Source organism: Nerophis lumbriciformis, linkage group LG34 (assembly GCF_033978685.3).
Source record: "Nerophis lumbriciformis linkage group LG34, RoL_Nlum_v2.1, whole genome shotgun sequence".
Classification (NCBI taxonomy): Eukaryota; Metazoa; Chordata; class Actinopteri; order Syngnathiformes; family Syngnathidae; genus Nerophis; species Nerophis lumbriciformis.
The window spans coordinates 11196024-11219217 of NC_084581.2; the positions used below are offsets into that span (position 1 = coordinate 11196024).

General features: G+C 39.5%; 1 protein-coding gene across 1 annotated transcript in view; it reads left to right on the forward strand.

The window, feature by feature from the left end:
• The first annotated feature begins 2410 nt into the window (after positions 1-2410).
• The window catches only part of phip (pleckstrin homology domain interacting protein), a 49803-nt gene continuing 29019 nt past the window's right edge, over positions 2411-23194 (forward strand). Inside the window, exons 1-7 of the mRNA XM_061929808.2 lie at positions 2411-3153; positions 3272-3330; positions 3417-3446; positions 3567-3626; positions 7011-7161; positions 7235-7333; positions 9587-9747. Of these exons, the coding sequence (XP_061785792.1) occupies positions 3114-3153; positions 3272-3330; positions 3417-3446; positions 3567-3626; positions 7011-7161; positions 7235-7333; positions 9587-9747 (600 nt within the window). The 5' untranslated portion in view covers positions 2411-3113. The remainder of the gene's footprint in view (positions 3154-3271; positions 3331-3416; positions 3447-3566; positions 3627-7010; positions 7162-7234; positions 7334-9586; positions 9748-23194) is intronic.

A 23194-nucleotide genomic window follows, 5' to 3' on the forward strand; every position in this document is an offset into this window, starting at 1 on the left:
AGCACAGTAGCCAATTTACCTTCATTTATTTAGTCTCCCCTCACGCACCTGTTTGGTGCAGGATCTTTCCACGTAGTTCCTACTCGTAACTGCACGCCTATTCAGTGTGCTCACAAGTCCTCCAACTTGTTGGGTATATATTGCTACGCTTTCCCCCCCCCAGCATTTGTTGCCTGTCCCTGCTCCCTTAGAGTAGACTTTATTATGAAATATATTAATTTCAATCCTTAGGAAATGTTATATTTTTAACATAATTGTGTTACTCCAGGGGTGTCAAACTTGTTTTCACTAAGGGCCACATCACGGTTATGGCCGACGGTCCCTTATTACCTGGGCATCGCACCTGTTGTTGTGGGTTGGGCTTTCTGGGTGGCTGGGGCCGCACTTTGGCTCCCGCACCTACTGGGAGACAAATATATTGTACATACAAACATATATACATACAGACATATATTCATGCATACATACATACTGTACATATGCACATACATAGGTACATACGCACATACATACAAATATCCATATATACACGCACACATTCGATGTACAAACATACATACATACACGTGCACATACACTCATGCATATAATCACATTTCATTAAACATATATTAACAGTGTCCCCCCGGCCCCAGGGGAAACTGGGTTGAAACACGTCACACTGCTATAGCTTAACCTATTTTTACCATAACACTCTATGAGGTAATTATAATCCGCTCCTCTTTATCTGCTTCCTTTGTAATTCAAGTATTCATTCCATTTATGTATTGTTGCATTTAAAACAATTGTAATTTTCATAATAGAGGTCATTATTATTCATTATCAATAGTGTTATTTCTATTGGTATTTTCATTGCTCCATTTGGAGTGCAATAATGTTCATTGTCATTTCTCCATCCATCCATCCATCCATATTCTTCCGCTTATCTGAAGTCGGTTATTACTATCTACTTCATTAACTGGTTCTTCGTTATAATTTTTGGTATCATATTTGTAAATTGTATTTGCTGATGTTGTTCTGTTGTTTTGTTTTGTTGCTGTCTCTGTTTTAATCCCACAATGTTCCTCTCTGTCTTCTTTTCTTTTCTTCTTTTTATCCCCTCCTGCTCTGGTCCAGCTGTGCCAAACACTAAATATATCCACTTAATTAATATCCCCCTTATTAAGTCAAATGCAAACAAGGCAACAAGAGAAGTATCCCACACTTATATTTTGTAATGCAATACAGTACAGCAGATATGGCCATCGACAGCAACAATTTGATTTGCCTGAGTAACTGGGCAGGACATGTTAAAAAAAAAAAAGTTATGGCGGCCTTCAGAGGGCTGTGTATGTGTGTGTGTGTGTGCACGACCTAATTATATTATTACACAGTTGCCTATGGATTTGATTATTCTCTTTTTTTCACATACTGTAAAAAAAAAAGTTTTCAATTTTGCAGTAAAAAACTGGCAGCTCAGTGGCCACAATATTGCCGTACAAATTAAGGTTGGTGTAACAGTATATTACTGTAAACGGAAAAACTGTACTACAGCTTTTTTTACATTAAATTTGTGGCAACTAAGCTGTCAGTTTTTATCATAAAATCTACAGTTTGATGGATAAATTGCATTCAAACCATAAGTCAAGCAGATAGTTATTATTAGTCTCTTTATTTGAACTTTAACACAAAGTTTAAAATGTATGATAGTATATTTGTTGCATTGTTAGATAATATTAAAGTTTAAAAGATATGCAAATGCGTTCAATATATATTTTTTATCTGTCAAAAAGGAAAGAACAAATACATTTAGTAAGAAATGTATTTCTTATTTCTTCTCCATTGACACATGTAATTTCAAGGTTTTACTCCTTTTCCAAACCATATTTTGTTTATTTTCTTAAAAAAACAGGTTTGTCAAAATGCATTTTAGTCCCTGGGCTTTCACTCAGTCCTGTTAACACACCCACAGAAAATGTATTATTACATAAGTCACATTTCAAGTAATTCATTATGTGTATTGTCAGAATTAGACTTCAACAAAGACAAAATGTACATTTGTTTTGAAAATTACAAGTATCAACAAATCACCACCGATTCAGTGAAATGGCAAAAATATCAAAATCAACAATGTATCAACATACATGGCACAAGAACAATTTGTCAAAATAAACAGAAGAGGACTTGATACAATAGATATTTGGATCGCTCCTCCTACCCTAATGTTCAGTCATATTACATTCTAAAATGTGTATTTCATAGACTTTGTAATAAATTAAACTGCTTTTGAGTCAAGTGAGCTGTCTTCATATTTATGCGGTAATGGTCACAATGTTGCCCAAATGTGTCGTTTCCATGGAATTCCACTAAGTTACATGCTTTCCTTCATTAGGCTGCATTGCCCCCTCCACTAACAACCCTTCCCCCATTTTACAGCCAGGCGGCATTCGGAAGAGACGTTCATGGACGTCTTCCACGCCGAGGCGGCTCCCGGAGCGCTAGTGTGTGTTAGCAGAGAATAATCAACGTTTAAAAAGAAAATAACAACACAGCCATGTTGGATTTTTTTTAAGGAGCAAGAGCTAGCTTCGCGGCTATATAAGAATCCCCTCGCGCGTGGACTCGAGAACCAAATATGACGTCCAAAATGTCCAGATTAAATGTACAAGATGGTGAACTGGTCGTTATTAACGCATCAAATGCCGTAAAACAGCGAGCACTTTCGCAACGTATCCACGACGAGACGGCTGCCATTACTGTCTTCTCCTACAGCGGTGAAACACACTGCTAATATCCTTCCGCGTTTTCGCTCCTTAGAGGGGGAGGGGGATTTGGAAAAAAACACCCACATTTTAGTCAAAGTCCACCATTAAAAATAACATTAACACACACGCGATTGTGACATGTGCGTATAGTTATTTTTCAGTGGTTGCTTGCGGTGTTTAGTGATCTGAGCCGTTTCATGCGCACTAGACTTGGCGCCGAGCGGAGGAGCACGTCAAGTGGAGCCGGGCCTGTTTTCTGTGGTGTTGAATGGAGGCAGCCTCTTCCTGGTGGATAAACAGTGACAGCTACAGGGCAGCTACCGACACCGAGCGGCCCGGCTCCGGCGCTGCTGCCCTCCTCGACAAAACATGGCTTCGGATAGTCATCACATGGCACGGCTAACTTCTGGTAAGTAGTGGAGCTCGGGAGAAAATGCGCCAAGGTTGTCGTTAATGTCCCCTCTTTTCTCCCACGCCGACGAAATCGGTAACCCTGTGCCTCTTCTCTCCGCCCGCGACCACACCAGAGCTCTACTTCCTAATCGCCCGCTTTCTGGAGGCAGGGCCGTGCCAAAAAGCAGCCCAGGTTGGTTCTGATCAATTGTGCTATATTTGACAAAACACCAGAGGCGGCCATAAGGCGTAATCTTGTCTTTTTAACCCCGTTTCCAGACGCTGATAAGGGAGGTGGAGGATCAGGAGGTAAGGGCTGTGTTAAGCTGCTCCAATGTCGCTTTTTAAAAGTCAACACATCCTTATACGTTTCATAACAACTATTCATGCTTTTATGGTTCTTACACAATATTCTTGTTTTCCCGGTAGCTGCTGCCCAAAAGGCTGGACTGGACCGGGCAGGACCACCCCGGGACATATGACAATTTGGTAAGGCAGCCTCTCTCTGCAAGGGAGAAACTTTTACACAGCAACTTTAGAAATTGAATTTCCCGCATTTTTTCCAATCAGATGCTCGGAAGAAATAAGTATTTTTTTTGAATTTGACAAACGAGAAGCAGATAGTTGTGTATTACGTGGGGGGTCAACATTGGCCTGTCCTCCCGAGTGCAGGTTGTGTCTCCACGCGTGTACTGAAAGGAAAAGTGAAGTTAAAAGTGTGTGGAATTGTTGATACGTCACTGGCGTTGTGGCTGCGAGAGCACCGTGGATCCGGGGGAGGGACTCCCTGCAACACTCCTGCCTGGAGTGGAGGCGCTGCTGCCCCTCTCCGAACACAACAACACTCCTGCTGCTGGGAAATAGGAACGTTTTCATCTGTTTTTTCATCTGAATGTAAACAGTAATTGGATTAAATCCTGATGTGGAGCTCCCAGGCTGCAGCACTTTGTCGTTGAGGATGTTTTTCGTCTTTTTTACTTTTCCTTTTTTGACCTGAAAGTGGAGGTATGCCACATGAAGATGCGAGGTAATGTGCAACTATTGTATACACAATACTAAATAATCAATGAATGCGCTAATTAAAACGTACCAAATGCTATCTGTAGGGCGCATAGGGGCGTGGAGTGAATTGATGCTCCTCTTACATGCTCGTATATTTGCCAGCATATCGACATGTGCAATCCACACCCTTTACTATTTAATCCATTAATATTTAAAAATTACATTTTTTACCATTTCAAGTGCAATATTATACATGCATACTTGCAGTGCTCATACACCAACATACGCACATTGTATATGAATAGTTACATGAAATGGTGTACAAGTGGAATGTTTGTGGAATTATAAAGTATATATTTTTTCTTCCGTGAATGTGCTCTTTCCTACTGTATTCCCCCCCGCCCACTCCCTTCCACTCAAGCCTGCCTCCATTCTAATAATACTGTATTTTCTACTGTATCTAAAACATTGCAACTATTGGTTTTTAAAAAAAAATAGTTTGGACTAATGGTTATGTGACGTTTGCACACATGAATCAGTTATTCATATATTTAATTATTTTTCTTTGCTGCTGCACACGGTGGTTCAGCATTTAGGGAGACACAGGGGTGAATTAATTAAAACTATTAATTGGGGCTAATTAATTATTGCAAATGAATTAGTTGCATTCTATATTAGCATTTTTCGAGCACATTATTAAAAGAACACAAGCAATGCAGTTTATACATATTTATTTTTGACTAAATGATACATCCACATAAACATATCTCCATGAACTTAATTTCATGATGTATTGAGAATAATATATGTTTGCATATTTGCAACACTTGGAATTCTAAAGATGTGTAAAGTGGTGCAAATTGGTTTTGGCTTCACAATGTGTTCTGAATATGTGAGTGGTTGTGTACATATAATGGCTGCGTGCACCTGAGTGTGAGGCGCTGGGATATGTGCTTAGAAATGCTGATCACATGTCCTGTACCAGCAATGATGTTTGATGTAATTATAGGCAGTCATTAATTGTGTGTGTGCGTGTGTTGCAGAGGCTGCACTGATAGGAGTGGGTGTGTGTGTTTATATCAGCATTGCCCACTGCTGCATGTCTAATTTGAACGTGTTCACATTGAACTAAAAACACATAATGCTTCACACTGCTTGCTTTAATTTCAGAAATAGGTCATGTTAGGCTCAGTAGTGTACAATGTCGTATTTAAAAGCATCCCTATATTAAATGTATCATTGTTTGAGAATGAGGCCTTTTGTTTGCAAACGCGTATTGTAAGGTCATCTGTTACTGTGACAGTTTCGATATATATAGCAGCTATAGCTCTTAGATGAGAGTGACTCACTGTATATGCTGCTAGCAGTGTACACTTCACATATATAGTACACACAGGTCTATGCAAATTATATTATTAAGAACTGTTTACACAGATGTGTAGTGTACAATCGAATGTAATTAATTTTCTTTTGAATAATTACAATTTCTGTTAAGCATGCAACACAAAGTATTATAGATGTGAGGCTCTTTAGTCACCTCATGATTCAATCCAGAATCTTGGGGGGACAATTAGATTCAAAATCAATTCTTGATTCAATATGATTTTGATATATTATTTGGTATATAAATTATAAGACCTTTTCAAAACAGTTTAGTGGTTATAAAAGTTTCTCTTGGCTGCTAACATATTACCTATACACATTGTTGACCTAAAAACCTCCTCAAAAATAATATACACACACATATATATATATATATATATGTATGTATGTATGTATGTATGTATGTGTGTGTGTGTGTGTGTGTGTGTATATATATATATATATGTATGTATGTGTGTATATATGTGTGTATATATATATATATATATATGTATGTATGTGAGCATGGTTTTTTTTTGGTTGTTTTTTTACAAAAATCCTAGATTGTTAGTCTAGAAAAATAAAATGGAGCAACTTCAACCCAATCCCAGCTTTACAATACTTAGGATATACATTTACAAAGCAATTGAGAAAAAGGAAACCAAAATTAACAAAGCAACAGTAGTAATATTAATAATAGTTTTTTGTTTTTTTTTAATTAAAAGGGATTCTTAAAAGAAATTAGCATAAGTAAAATAAAAAATGCAATCTGTTTTTTAAATTTATAAATTGATATAGAATCAGAATAAATCAAAATTGTGATTTACATGTGAATTGATTTTTGAGCACCCATACAAAATGCACAATATCTTACCAAAAGTTCAATTTATACTTACATACACTAACACCCTACTAATTGTATTTCCTGAGGCCGAATCGATAAATGTTTTCTGTACAAACTCGTTATTTTTAAATATCTGGTTTGCCAAGTATCAGTGTGTCTTTGAATTTTGTGAAAAAAAAAGCCTATGTTTATGTTTAAAAACACAATTCATCACAGCTGTAGTGTTCTGGACGCGTTTGTGATTGGACTTTGAAATTGTCCTCATGAAAGGTGTGTACAATAGGAACCATGGTGGGTGTTTGTGTTTTGTTGAATTCATGAATTCGTTGCAAAATAATTTGTTGAATTTTTGTGTGGAGCCAGTTTTAAATTAACTGGGTGTATTTTAAGAGGCACCATATCGCTATATAAGTCTATTTATATCTGCATTGTCCTTTCCATCCTTACACTTTTCATCATTGTAACTGAGCTACTGTGTTGAACAATTTCCCTTGTGGATCATTAAAGTTTGTCTAAGTCTATGTGCAGTTTCATCGGTAAGTGTCTTTACCACGTGACACTTTCTTGACAGTCCTTACAAAATGTTTAATTTCATGGCCCTTTTGCTGATGTGTTTGTCTATACAAAAGATGGTCTGCAAGGTGACCATGTGTGTTTGTATGCAGGTGAAGCTTCACCAGCACATCACTCCAGACCACCTGCTGCAGGTGTGCTCCAGAGTGTGTCCTCTGCTCGAGCGGGATGTCCCGGCCAGCATTCCGGGACTTACCAGCCTGCTTGGGGCCGGAAGACAGAATCTTCTCCGCACCAATAAGAGTGAGTGAATGCACACATTATAAGGTTCCCAAATTCTTAAACAAAATATACTTTTGTTGTTTTGTTGCTCAAGGTTGCAAACATGTAGTATGGAAGGCTTCAGCACTGGCTGCACTTCACTGTGGACGACCACCAGAGCCCCCCATCATCTATGGGAGCCCACCTAACATCGGTAAAGGACCGCTCTAATTTTGCTAATTGAAAATCAACAGTGTTCATCATTGATCTTTCTTCAATATTCTATTTGAGGTCTATAGTCAGCAGGGATGGGTACTGTTCACATTTAAACCGATACGGTACTAATTCCCGGTAACTGGGAATTGAAAACGGTACCAATTTTCGGTATTTGTGTGTGTATATTAATAAAAAATAATTGTTTTTGAATATAAAGTCAAATTTTGTATTGCAACATTTAAAAAATTTGATTACAATGATAACTGCTGTCCAGTTGTTATATCTTGTTTTATTATTATCTTATAATTTGCAAGTATAACATTAAGTTGCAATTACAGTTGATGTTGAAGACATTAGGTGGCAGTAGTGTATAGTTTTTTTGTTTTTTTGTTGAGCCCCAAAAAGTGTTAGGGTTAAATGTAGTTTTATTAACAAATTCGGAGGTGTTGAAATCGCCATGTAAAATTGCTAATGCTAATCAGTGATCCGCATGATTTCCACATTCACATAGCCGTGGAAGGAATCACAGAATTGGCCAATAAAACTAAATACGGTGTTTAACGCAGAATATTAAGGACATTGACATAAATGTGAGGGAAATGCTTTCATTGTGAGGGAAAATACCATTTATTTGGGAAAATAATTTGTCCGGTACAGCTCATTCATGCCCAAAACACTCAACCGCCCCGTTCTGAATTCGACAATGTGAGACGGCCAGTTGAAACACCGACTAAACTAATGAGCTAAAGTTTGCAAGAACAACACATACACCCACAACACATTTCATCATCTGCTTGTGTTGTTGTGAAAGACATCATCCTTGTAAGATCAATGTACAAACAGGACAACAGTCAAAACTTGAGAAGCTTGCTCTTCTTTTTTTTTTAATTTTTTTAAAGAGCCTCAAGTTGTCTCCTTACTCATCAGGCTCAGAACAACAGCACACTTCCACCACCTTCACAATAATAGCGCTGTGCACAACATCTAGTCTGACTGCACTAACAAAATAAAGGTTTCAAATAAATACCTTACACAAGCATAATGTACATTATTGATTCATTAACAACTAGATTATGCTTTGAACTCTACTGGTCAAAATTGTCCAATGATGTATTGCATGTGAGGATTTTTGCATTTAATTAACGGAAATGTCAAATTGTATTCATGACACAAAAAGCACACACTTTATAGTGGTAAAAAGAGTGTAACAGGAAAAAAACGGAATTCAAATAAACTTAAACAGGAAAACTGGATTAAATGTTTACATATTGCGATTGTTATTTTTGATTTATTGTTGTTGCTATTATTATTTTACTTGTTATTCTTTACTCAGGTGTTCGTTTAAATTATGTTTAAAGTTGCGTATTAGTAATACAATAAATAGTAATGTTTTTAAATTCATGATTAATCATTTTATTAATCGTGATTTCAGTATCAATCAAAATAATTGTGATCATAATTTTTGCTCTAATCGTCCAATCCTAGTTAATTCTGTGCGATCTAGTAGACATTTTTGATGATGCCGCTGCCTCTCCAAATGCACCTTCCTTGTTTGACAAGCACCGCCAACAAATAGCGAACCTTTGCGTTGCAACAGCTTCGACCACCAAGGCTGAAAACATGCAAACTCCACACAGCAAAAATTAAATGGTGATTCTAATATTGAGGCCAACATGCTAACCACCGTTCATCTTTGATTGGTTAGTTCCAACTGCAGCAACACTCCCAGTCGCTCTTGTAATTACCATATCCACCCACAAAGGAAACTAATAAGCTATGCTTACTGACTGTACTCTACTGTGAACACCTCCCCTAGAGTTTCAATAGAAAAATGCACATCACACGCCTAACCTTGATGTTAGAAGGGTTGGCGTAGTGACCGTGCAGAAACATAATCAGGCTTCACAATTGATTTTTGCAAAGATTCGTTTTTTTACTATGGTTCCAGTTTAATTTATTTAGATTTCCTTCAAGGTCAATAAATGTAGCTTTATTTTTGTGTGAGGGAGGCTTATGTAAAATGAATTATTCAAAAATATACAAGTGTAAATGTTTTAGGACTTTTGACCCTGTAACAGATTAAATCTGTTTTCATTATTTCTTATGGGCTAAATTAGAATTCAAGGTCCAAATAACCTGAAGGTTCAACAGCCCAGACTTGACGATCCGCTGTAATTTGCTTTCCGCCATGTAAAAAATAATGTTTCCTGCCTGGCATTGTCCTCATGTGACGTCTTTTCTTGCCATCTAGTGGAGACATGTCACGGCCGTCGACTGAACGGCTCCTACCGCCTGCAGCAGTTGGTGCCAACCGCTGTCTACCAGCACATGAAGATGCACAAGAGGATCCTGGGACACCTGTCGTCCGTCTACTGCGTCACCTTCGACAGAACGGGACGCCGCATATTCACTGTAAGCTTAACCCAGGCAACTTAAACATTACTTAATTGGTTAATGTGTAACATGGCTGTTGCTTTAGACGGGGAAATAAGGAAGTGTAAAAAAAAAAAGAAGTGTGTGTGTTTAAAGGAATAATTCATGAACTGTAGCCGTTTGCTTCACAAATGCTGCCTGCTGCTTGTTTACCATTTTCATTAAGTTATTAACTTAAATTTTTTTTAAATGGTATTAATTTGCTATTATTCATAATAGAATAAAATAGAATAGAAAGTACTTTATTGATCCCTGGGGGAAATTCAGCACCACAGTTCGCTCACAATAGACAAGAAGAAGAAGAATAAATAATATAATATATATAATATATTATATACCGTATTTTCCGCACTATAAGGCGCACCGGATTATTAGCCGCACCTTCTATGAATTACATATTTCATAATTTTGTCCACCAATAAGCCGCCCCGGACTAAAAGCCGCGCCTACGCTGCGCTAAAGTGAATGTCAAAAAAACGCTGCGCTAAAGTGAATGTCAAAAAAACAGTCAGATAGTTCAGTCAAACTTTAATAATATATTGAAAACCAGCGTTCTAACAACTCTGTCCCAAAATGTACGCAAATGTGCAGTCACAAACATAGTAAAATTCAAAATGGTGTAGAGCAATAAATAGCAACATAATGTTGCTCGAACGTTAATGTCACAACACACAAAATAAACATAGCGCTCACCTTCTGAAGTTATTCTTCATTCGTAAATCCTTCGAATTCTTCGTCTTCGGTGTCCGAATTGAAAAGTTGCGCAAGCGTGGGATCCAAAAATGGCCGGTTCCGTCTCGTAGAAGTCATCGGGAGTCAGTGTCGCTGTTGTTGTGCAGCAGTTCTGTGAATCCTGCCTTCCGGAAAGCTCGGACCACAGTTGTGACCGAAACTATCTGCCCAGGCATTTACGATCCACTGGCAGATGTTGGCGTATGTCGACCGGCGCTATCTGCCCGTCTTAGTGAAGGTGTGTTCGCCTTCGGAGCTGTGTGAAAAAAGCCACCCGGCCTCTTCGCGTAAACTTCCCTTAACCACTCGCTCATCTTTTCTTCATCCATCCATCCCTTCGAGTTAGCTTTTATGATGACGCCGGCTGGAAAGGTCTCTTTTGGATGGGTGGAAGTTAGCATGGCAAGCTAGAACCACAGTGAAGGATGACTCCTCATTCCCTGTGGTGCGAATATTCACCGTACGTGCTCCCGTTCCACAGTGCAGTTCACAGGAATATCAGTTGCTGTGAAATACGGTAGTAATCCGTGTGCGGATGGAGAGATTGCGTCTTTTTATGATCCGGATCCTTGTCGCGTAGTAGGAGCCATTTTGTGGTCTTTACAGATGTAAACAGGAAATGAAACGTACGGTGATATCCGCGCGTTTTTTCTTCTTCTTCCGGGGGCGGGTGAAGCGCTTCCTGTTCTATGGGGGCGGGTGCTTTCCTTGGCGGTTGCTTGCGTAGAAGAAGAAGCGCTTCCTGTTCTACCGGGAAAAAAGATGGCGGCTGTTTACCGAAGTTGCGAGACCGAAACTTTATGAAAATGAATCGTAATAAAGCGCACCGCGTTATTAGGCGCACTGTCAGCTTTTGAGAAAAATTGTGGTTTTTAGGTGCGCCTTATAGTGCGGAAAATACGGTATATAATATATAAATAATATAAATATATTCTACATATACTACATATACTGTACATTTAAGTGCAGTCAAGAAGGAACATATGCATTATACAGTCTGATGGCTGTCGGTATGAAGGCCCTCCACTCCCACCACGTTACTGGCCTTCTCTACCAACTTGTCCAGTCTGTTTGCGTCCCTCGCTCTCAGCCCGCTGCCCCAGCAGGCCACGGCGTACAAGAAGGCGCCCGCTACCACGGACTCGTAGAACATCTTTGTACAGACGTTGAAGGATCCCAGCCTCCTGAGGAAGTAGAGGCGGCTCTGTCCCTTCTTGTAGAGTGCCTCAGTGTGTTTTGACCCATTCAGCTTGTTGTCGATGTGTACTCCCAGGTATTTATAATCCTCAGCCATGTCCACATCGACCCCCGTGATGGAAACAGGGGTCGCCGGAGTACTCCTCCTCCTTCCCAGGTCCACAACCAGCTCCTTGGTCTTCATCACATTAAGCTGGAGGTGGTTCTTTCCACACTATGTGACAAAGTCCTCCACCAGTGCCCTGTATTCCTCATCATCACCATCCTCAATACACCCCACTATCGCAGAGTCATCAGAAAACTTCTGAAGGTGGCAGGACTCTGAGTGATAGTAGAAATCGGTGGTGTAGATGGTGAAGAGGAAGGGGGAGAGGACTGTGCCCTGCGGGGCCCCGGTGTTGCTGACCAGCCTGTCAGACACACAGTCCTGCAGTCGCACGTACTGTGGTCTGTCAGTCAGGTAATCAACAATCCAGGACACCAAGGGGGCCTCCACCTGCATCGTCTCCAACTTCACACCCAGTAGCCCAGGCAGTATGGTATTGAAAGCACTGGAGAAGTCAAAAAACATGACCCTCACACTGCTCGCAGGCTTGTCTAGGTGGGTGTGGGCTCGGTTCAGCAGGTAGATGACTGCGTCCTCCACTCCCAGTCGGGGCTGGTAGGCGAATTGGAATGGGTCCAGGTGGGGCAACCAGCCCTCCATCTATCCATCCATCCATCCATTTTCTACCGATTGTCCCTTTTGGGATCGCGGTGGGTGCTGAAGCCTATCTCAGCTGCATTCGGGCGGAAGGCGGGGTACTCCCTGGACAAGTCGCCACCTCATCGCAGGGCCAACACAGATAGACAGACAACATTCACACTCACATTCACACACTAGGGCCAATTTAGTGTTGCCAATCAACCTATCCCCAGGTGCATGTCTTTGGAAGTGGGAGGAAGCCACGCAGTCACGGGGAGAACATGCAAACTCCACACAGAAAGATCCCGAGCCCGGCCCTCCAACCATGTCCAAATATCCCCAAACTTGTCCCAATCGTTTGTGCTGCAAACATCTTTGGGTCTAACTATAATAGTTAGACCCAAAGATTATTAATTATAATTAATAATCAGCTCCATAAAAATTACTAACATAAAAACTATAATAGTTGGACCAAATATGTTTGCAGCACAAACGTAGCACTAAAGATTGGAACAAGCTTGGGGACATTTGGACATGATTAGAGGGCTGGTTTTGAATAAAAACACATTAATACCATTAATACATTAATAATAACCTAAAAACTATAATAGTTAGACCAAACATTTTTGCAACAGAAATGTAGCACGCATGATTAGGACTGGTTTGGGGAGATTTTGAGAGGGTGGGGGGGCTGGTTATGAACCATATTTTGTTAATAACTTAAAATCTATAATATTTAGACCAGTGGTTCTTAACCTGGGTTTGATCGAACCCTAGGGGTTCGGTGAGTCGGGCTTAGGGGTTTGGCGGAGGTCAAGACACACCCGACTCATCGTGTAAATAAAAACTTCTCTCTACCGGCGTATTACGGATACGGCAACAGCAGAAGTCACACTGATTTGCAGGTGTGTAATTTCTTGTGGGTTTATGCACTGTGTTGGTTTTGTTGTTTGAACAAGGTGATGTTCATGCACGGTTCAATTTGTGCACTAGTAAAAAAAACATGGTAACACTTTAGTATGGGGAACATATTCACCATTAATTAGTTGCTTATTAACATGTTAATTAGTAACATATTCGCTCTTAACTAGTCATTATTAAGTACTTATTAATGCCTTATTCGGCATGGCCTTGTTATAAGCCTAACCCTCTAACCCTAACCTTAACCAAATAACTCTAAATTAAGTCTTTGTTACTTAGAATATGTTCCCCATACTAAAGTGTTACCAAAAACATATAACTTTGTCTTGAATAATATGAAAAAAAAACATTTTATTTTTCTATAAAGAAGGGTTCGGTGAATGCACATATGAAACTGGTGGGGTTCGGTACCTCCAACAAGGTTAAGAACCACTGATTTGGACCAACAATGTTTGCAGCAAAAACAAATGGGACAAGTTTGGGTAGATTTTGACATGGTTGGGACTAGTTATGAATAACACATTATTACATGGTAATAACATTGAACTTTGATAACTTAAACTATAATAGTTAGACCACAAATGTAGTACAAATGATTGGGACTGGTTTGTTGAAGTTTTGACAAGAGTGGGGCTGATTCCGATTATGGAAACGTTAATAACTGAAAAACTACAATACTTAGACCTAAAAGTTTTGTAGCACAAAATAATGGGACACGTTTGTGGTGATTTGGACAAGGTGGAGGGGCTGCATGACATCACTAGTCAGAAAATGTATTTTAGAATAACTTAAAAACCGTAACGGCACAAACAAAACATTTTGTAGCACAAATGTTTGGGACAAGTTTAGGGAATTTTGGACAAGGTGGGGGGTGGGAGGCAACTTCACACAGGTAAGAAGGTAGATAGGGGTTAGGGTGGCATTAGATTGACTTCTCTTTTATCTCCCTTTATGTTCGTACACTTCCTGTGCTCATTCTTGCCGTGTTTTTTGCCCTCCGTCGACTCCTTTGTTCCAATACCTTGTCTCCCCCATCCTTCACCCTGCCTTCTCTCCCTGCTAGCTCTCATCATAACGGGAGAACATACTTTATTACAGGCGCTGCCTAAATGCCAGAATTAAGATTCATCCAATGTCTCCCTCACATTCTCCACATTCTTTTGCACAAGATCATATGTATTTATTTATTTTCGCCTGTGTAAGTGGGTGGTTGCCGCGATGGCAGACATGATGAGTGTTTTACAAGAAGCGACATTCAATTAGTGTGTGATCAATGAGCATGTACAAAGCAGGTTTGGATAAGTGATTGATTGTGGTAATGATTAGTGTGTTATGACTTTAAATGTGGCCTGGGGGTTCATTATGACTGGAAAGGCCACGTTGGAGCAGCTGGATGGACTGTTGTAGGAGAACTGCACTTTTTTTTGGAATTTTGTCTTTCGTTCACAATCATTATGAGAGACATGACGATGGATTTTACAAAACCCAAAACTAGTGAAGTTGGCACGTTGTGTAATTTGTAAATACAAACAGAATACAATAATTTGCAAATCCTTTTCAACTTATATTCAATGGAATACACTGCAAAGACAAGATATTTAATGGTCAAACTGAGAAACTTCATTTTTATTTTGCAAGTAATCATTAACTTAGAATTTAATGCCAGCAACACTTTGCAAAAAAGTTGGCACAAGGGCATTGTTACCACTGTGTTACATGGCCTTTCCTTTTAACAACATTTCGTTTTGGTAACTGAGGAGACCAATTTTTGAAGCTTTTCAGGTGGAATTCTTTCCCATTCTTGCTTGATGTACAGCTTAAGTTGTTCAACAGTCCGGGGTCTCCGTTGTCGTATTTTACACTTCATATTGCGCCACACATTTTCAATGGGAGACAGGTCTGGACTACAGGCAGGCCAGTCGAGCACCAGCACTCTTTGACTATGAAGCCATGCTGTTCTAACACGTGGCTTGGCATTGTCTTGCTGAAATAAGCAGGGGCGTCCATGATAACGTTGCTTGGATGGTAACATATGTTGCTCCAAAACCTGTATGTACCTTTCAGCATTAATGGTGCCTTCACACATGTGTAAGTTACCCATGCCTTGGGCATTAATACACCCCCATACCAACACAGATGCTGGCTTTTGAACTTTGCGCCTATAACAATCCGGGTGGTTCTTTTCCTCTTTGTTCCGGAGGACACGACGTCCACAGTTTCCAAAAAACTGTTTGAAATGTGGACTCATCAGATCACAGAACACTTTTCCACTTTGCATCAGTCCATCTTAGATGAGCTCGGGCCCAGCAAAGCTGGCATCGTTTCTGAGTGTTGTTTATAAATGGCTTTCGCTTTGCATAGTAGAGTTTTAACTTTCACTTATAGATGTAGCCTTTACGCACTGATGTTGTTTTTTGATGCAGTACTGATTTAGAGATCCAAGGTCAAAGGCATTCAGTGTTACATGCAGAGATTTCTCCAGATTCTCTGAACCTTTTGAGGATATTACAGACCTTAGATAATGATATCCCTAAATTATTTGCAATAGCTTGTTGAGAAATGTTGTTCTTAAACTGTTGGACAATTTTCTTACGGACATGTTCACAAAGTGGTGACCCTCGCCCCATCCTTGTTTGTGAATGACTGAGCATTTCATGGAAGCTGCGTTTATACCCAATCATGGCACCCACCTTTTCCCAATTAGCCTGTTCACCTGTTAGATTTTCCAAATAAGTGTTAGATGAGCATTCCTCAACTTTCTCAGTCTTTTTTGCAACTTGTGCCAGCTTTTTAGCGGTATAGCTCGGTTGGTAGAGCGGCCGTGCCAGCAACTTCAGGGTTGCAGGTTCGATCCCCGCTTCCGCCATCCTAGTCACTGCTGTTGTGTCCTTGGGCAAGACACTTTACCCACCTGCTCCCAGTGCCACCCACACTGGTTTAAATGTAACTTAGATATTGTGTTTCACAATGTAAAGCGCTTTGAGTCACTTGAGAAAAAGCGCTATATAAATGTAATTCACTTCACTTCACTTTTTTGGAACATTCCAAATGAGCTAATTGCAAACAATAGCCACGTTTTCCAGTTCAAACGTTAAGTATCTTGTCTTTGCAGTCTATTCAATTGAATATAGGTTGAAAAGGATTTGCAAAACATTGTATTCTGTTTTTATATACGATTTACACAACGTGCCAACTTCACTGGTTTTGGGGTTTGTATTTATTTTAATGTATTCTAAATATTAAATAAATGTTTTCCAAAGTCTGCTTGCAATGGAACACGTGGGTTCTGCGCAATTCTGCCTAAAAAGCCCTTAAAAACATCCAAACACCTGCATTAGGGTTGTATATACACTATATAATTGTATGTATATATCCAATGTAGTAACAGGCACATTTATAATATTTACGTGTTTTGATAATTTTAAGCATACGCGGCACATTAATTTAAAAAACGCATCACGACATTTGCTTTTTTTTTTTCCTCATCGCTGATTACTCACTGCAGATTTCATGAGAGCCAACAAACATAGTAAAACATCACTTACTGTACAATGTCTGCTGTCGTTGGGATGCTGACTTCTAAGATTCATTCCCATTTAGATGAATCCTCGCAAAGAAACGAGGTGGGGGGTCGGGGGACCAAACATCTTTTTGTGTCATTCTCGCCAGTTCCGGGGCCTAAATGGCTGTCAAAGTGTACCAACTTGGCCGGATTACATCCTCAGCCATCTACTTTCCAGGTGAAAGGCATGATTTATGATCTAAAATAAACTACCAAGGTGCAGGAAAGCGAAGAAGCAGCAGACCACTCGATAATGTAAATAAAGGCACAAACGGCAGTGATCACGTCGCCGCTATAAGTAGTTTGTCTGCATTAGCGCTTATAATAACAGTATCACTAATACTTAGTTAATATTCAAATCACCAAATGTAAATAGAGTATTGTTGGCACTTTTTAAATGGGTATTTATTAGATGTAATGGGTGAAATAGAGAACCTCCTATTGGACTTTTATTTACATTTATTAAAAATTTTGAAAGCATTGCAAAAAAATCCATCTGTCGTCATGTCTTTCATAATAATTGTGAACAATAGGCAAAATGATAACAATAGGCAAAATTCCCCCAAAAAGTGCAGTTCCCCTTTAAATGTAGCGCCGGAAGCAGGCGTCTTTTGAAAAAAAAATTGAGGTAGTAGTATGGGGGGGTGGTGTTTTGCGTGAAGAAGCACATGAATATGTAAGTTATTGAATGACAAGGCGCTTAATTTACAATTTTTACCCCAAACGTATTCCTAGCCATGTCATGCGCTGTCACTGATTAGAATATTAACACACATTTTGTGTAAACACTTCAGGTGGCTCCGTGGCGGATGTCATTAGTATTTGCTCTGCATAGCAGAAGGTCTTGGGTTTCAATCCAGGCCATGACAAACATTTTGGTATGGTTTTGAAATGTATGTTTTAATGATGTCAAAATGTTTAATACGCTAAACTTCGACATCTTAAAAGAAAAAGTAGACTGTTACAAATTAATGCAGATTGTTAAAGATGTTAGATAACATAACACGTGATAGTTCTACCTCAACTGATCAGCTGACCTCAGAGACCTTGTTGGGGTGTAGATTTGTAAAAGGTCTGACATATATTGTGGCGCTAATCCATTAAGAGATTTAAAAACAAACAATAACATTTTAAAATAAATTCTAAGATGAACTGGGAGCCAGTGAAGGGAAGCTAAAATGGGGGTAATATGCTCATGTTTTTTAGTGCCAGTTAAAAGGCGAGCAGCAACATTTTGGAGTAACTGCGATCGAGCAATAGAGGGAGTTGCAGTATTCCAAAAGTGATAAAATAAAAAACTAGTTTACTCGCTCAAAGTCGTTAAAAGATAAAACATTTGTTCTAAATTTTGCTTAAAGTTTTAGATGATAAAAACTGGAGTGTACAACAGTTAATCTGCTGTTCCAATTTAAAAATCATTGTCCAACTTAAAACCAAGATTTGTGACACTGTGTTTAAAATAAGGCACCAGGTCACTGGGGTGAACATTCTGGTTTACTTTTGAGTCAAAAAAATTACTTCCGTCTTGTTCTCATTTAAATTTAAGAAGTTTACTGCCAACCATGCTTTTATGTCGTCAAGACAATTGAAAAGTGATTTTGAACAATGTGTCACTTTTCCTTTTTAGAAGGACATTGATTTGTGTATCATCAGCATAAAGATGATACGATATATTATATATATTTTTAAATGTGTTGCATGGGTAGGACATTCACTGAAAACAGGATTGGTCCAAGCATCGAGCCCTGAGGGACATCACAGGACATTATTTATATGGTGTTGGGATACCCACGATTTCAGTCTCTAATTTACTAGAGTGTGGAAGCCCCGAAAATGGGCTTTTCTTTTGGTGAAAATGTCCTCACGGCCACATATGTTATGCCACTGTCATGTGTTTCGGTGAAAACGTTAACACACATGTCTTCTCTCAGAAAATGTCACTTTTATGGAGGTCATGTGTCCCATTTGGCTTCTGTTGGCCCTCAAAGCCAAGAAAGTCAGCTGAATCTCTCATTGATGCCTATGTTAGATGTCGGCGCCAAAAAACACAAAATGTCTTATTTTCCTACTCGCTCTAACTCGGCCATTTCTCCACTTATCGGAAATCTGACAACACAGGAGCGATCCTCAAAGCCTTGAGGCTCTCACGGTTTTTACGAAAAGTTCATATCTCCAAGCGTTTGCCCACAATCAGACATTGTTCGGCATTGACGTTTTTCAACAAATCCTACATAAACTGCTGTCATTGTGTAATAGTGGCAGGTTCATCTAATTACATGAAGTCCTATGAAGTCACGTGACAGCCCCTCCCTTCAGGTATCTCAGTCTTAGTCTTAGTCTTGCTACTTTCTATGTCTACACCAACAAATACTGCATTTTGGTATTTCTTCTTACCCAGTCATGTGCTAGCTTCTTAACGTTAGCATGCTAGAATGCTAACATTAGCATGGCTACGTTTCCAGCTAATACTAAACTTTTTTGTGTAATTCCGCAGCCATATAACTTAGTCATATAACTTGGAATGTGACATGTTAACTTTTAGCGTGCTAATGTTAGCATGCTAGCACGCTAACATTAAAGTGCAAATGTTACACATTTTTTTGTCCAATTCCGCAGCCATACACCTTACAGTCTTATAACTTGGTATTTGAAACATGCTAACTGTATGCATGTTTACGTTAGCATTCTAACATGCTAACATAAAGTGCTACATTATTTTAGCTAATTTTGCAACCGTTTACCCTAGAGTCATATCATTTCATATGTACCACTTGTTAACTGTTAGCATGCAAGCATACTAATATGAACGTGCCACCTTTTTTTGCTAACTTTGTTTTTTCTTTACTTAGACAGCCATACACCTTACAGTCATATAACTTGGTATGTGACACATGCTAACTGATAGCATGCTACCGTTACCTTGCTAGCATGCTACAATTAGCATGCTAACTTTTTGAGCTTGTTTTGCAACCGTTTACCCCAGAGTCAAATAACTTGGTACGTGGCACTTGTAAATGGTTAGCACGCAAACGTTAACATGCTAACATTCAAGTGTTAACTTTTTTTTTGCTAAATGTACTTTTTTTTTCTCTAATTCCCCAGCCATACACCTTAGTCATATAACTTGGTATGTGACACTTGTTCACTGTTAGCATGTTAACGTTAGCATGCTAGCCTGTTACCATTAGCATGATAACTTTTTGAGCTACTTTTGCTACCGTTTAGCCCAGAGTCATATAACTTGATTTGTGACACTTGTTAACTGTTAGCATGCAAATGATTGCATGCTAGCAAGCTAACATATGCATGCTAACTTTTTCATCTATTTTTTACACTTTTTTTTCTATTTCCACAGCCATACACTTTTTGGTCGTATAACTTGGTATATGAAACCTGCTGACTGTTATCATGCTATCGTTAGCACACTTGCTAAGTGTTAACATTTTTATGTAAACATGCTACTGTTTTAGGCTAACTCTGTGGCTCATTTTGTACATTTACACCTAAAACTCACGCATTCAGACACTGGGCACCATCTAATAAGTACGGCGGCTTCCGGCGACCCCCGGCCAGAGGTTCAGGGCACAGATAGCACGCCAATCAAAATTTCCAATGGACTATTCTAGTTGAACAATATCACAGTACAGCACATTTGTTAATCTAGTATCAAATCATTATAATTGGATATTACTTACATATATCATGACATTCAACTTAAGGCTGAAATATACTCTCACGTCACGTAGCTTGCGTCCTCTGTGATGGCTTCTTGTTTGATTTATAGTTCTGTGGTGGAGGGTGGTGCAGGACTTGTAATTCTCTTCCAAAACACTAAGGAGCAGTGTGATCAGAAAGCAACGGCAGCTGTTACAACTAGATATTTACCTTCTAGTGAAGAGTGATGACAACCACAACATCGCCAACTCTGTCGACAGTGGAAATAATCATTCAGAATCATTAGTTTACTTTTAATGGACGTTTAGCTTATAAACCAGAGGAAAATACGTTCGTGAGGATGGACTGTGCAACTTCTGAACAAGTTGCGGCTATTAACCATTGTAAATTAACAACATGCAGGGGTGAATCTGTAAGTTAATGTGTTGTGTTATTGTTCAGCGTTCCCCCGAAATAATTTGTGATTGAAAGATATTGACAGAGAATGAGGAAGTGTGTGTAGAGAAAAAGACGTGTTTTCAAGAAAAAGAATATGTGTCAGAACTGAACATGTTGTTAGCACAAGATGGGCAATAATAGTAAAAATAGTGTTGTTTGTGTGACACTTTTTGGACGAAACACAAGCTGAAAAAACACATTCATTGTTTTTAGAGCGCACAAAGGAATTGGGTACACTATTAGTTTGCATGCAAATGTTCAATCGCTGTTGCTTTATTTCCTAAAATAATTTGTGTATTTAAAGCATAAAGTCTGCTTTCCTGTGCTCGGATAGCCTGTTCAATAGCTGACTGATCACAGCTTTGCGGTCTGTGTTGCCTTCGACGCGAATCAAGGATTTTTAGGCAGTGCACGTAAAGGCTTGCGGTAAGATATACAGTGTCTGTGTCGTGAGCTTAATTTAAAGAACAATCGTGACCACTCGGTGTCGACATAAAACAATTACCACTCCTCTTTAACTTAAAGACAGCGTAAGACAACTGCAGCCGCTCTCTTTCTCTCACTTGCGCCAACAGTCGCACTCAATAGACTTAGGTTCAGTCCGAATTCTCCCTCTTTCCCCTTCCCCCTTCTTCTTAACCCTGCTCCTTAGCTTTTGAATTTAGTGCTATGGCGATGTGTTAAAAATACGACCATTGGCATTTGGACATTGCTTGAGTTTTGCTATGTCATCAACCCTTGTCGTTTGCATGCAGTGACGTAAAGCAGATAGGACAAATGTTTGTCTACGTTCAAGATACCATCGCATAAAATGTTTGGCCCCGGTTGAGATTTTTTTTCTTTCGTCTGTCTACATCAAGAAAAAAACAACAAACATCCTTTTTGTTGTCGTTTTTGAAGCGAATCATTAACGCGTGTCCCCTTCAAAACAATGCATCCAATAGTTACGCCGTTACATGTTGAACTCCCAAAGTGTTTCCAGACACACACCTATGGCAACGGGTGACTGTAACCTACAGACTGTTCAAAAACATGAATGATGTTACCTTACTGATGAGGCAAAAAACAAAGTAGCTTCAACCGCGCTGCTGGCTTGTTGTAATGAGCGGTAAAAACATCCATCCATCATCTTCCGCTTATCCGAAGTTGGGTCGCGGGGGCAGCAGCCTAAACAGAGAAGCCCAGACTGCCCTCTCCCCAACTACCTTGTCCAGCTCTTCCCGGGAAATCCCAAGGAGTTTTCCAGGCCAGCCGGGAGACATAGTCTCTCCACCAAGTCCTTGGACTTCCCCGTGTTCCCCTACCAGTCAAACGCTACCTAAATACATCCCGAGGGAGGCGTTCGGGGGGCATGATGAACAGATGCACGAACCACCTCATCTGGCTCCTCTAGATGTGGAGGAGCAGCGGCTTCACTCTTAGCTCCTCTAGAATGACAAAGCTTCTCACCCTGCCATTCGACGGAGGAAACTCATTTCGGCTGCTTGTACCCGTGATTTTGTCTTTTCGGTCATAACCCAAAGCTCATGACCTGCGAAAACACAAAATAAACAATTAAAAACCTGTATTACTGTATGTGGCTGTGCTGTTTATTCTTTCTACATTGATAAATGAGGAGTATTTGGACTGAGCCATAGCTACTGATGCAATTATGGCCGCACAAAAAGTCAGACCACTCCAACACCACACAAACTATAAATGCCAGGTCATTACGCTATGATGCAGCTCACACCCAGCCATTAAATGTCATTAACAGCATGTTATGCATGTGTCGCTGTTTTGCTAGTTAGTTTAAAGCCAACAGTGCAGCAGAGTTAAGAAAGTGCAATACTTATAACTCTTATTATGAGGAAACAAACAAGTACTGTACACTCACAGTCGCCAATCACATGTGCGTATTCTACTGTCATTTATTAAGAATGTTAATTTATGGATATTAATCATGAAATGCCGTTACTAGATTACAGAAATGCTAATAAACACTGTAATTACGTAATTTTTTGACAGAAAGTTACAGAAATGTACACTTCATACACTTCATTATGGGCTTGTGCTACAGCACACATTTCATTGTGCAACATGTGATTGGTTTGAAAAGAACTAAATGCTCAATGTGATCTCTGAAAAGGGTACACATTATTTCCAAATTAGGACCCCCACCCGCACATAGAATACTACTTCATAGCTCATGAAAACGAAGATTCTTATTGTTATTT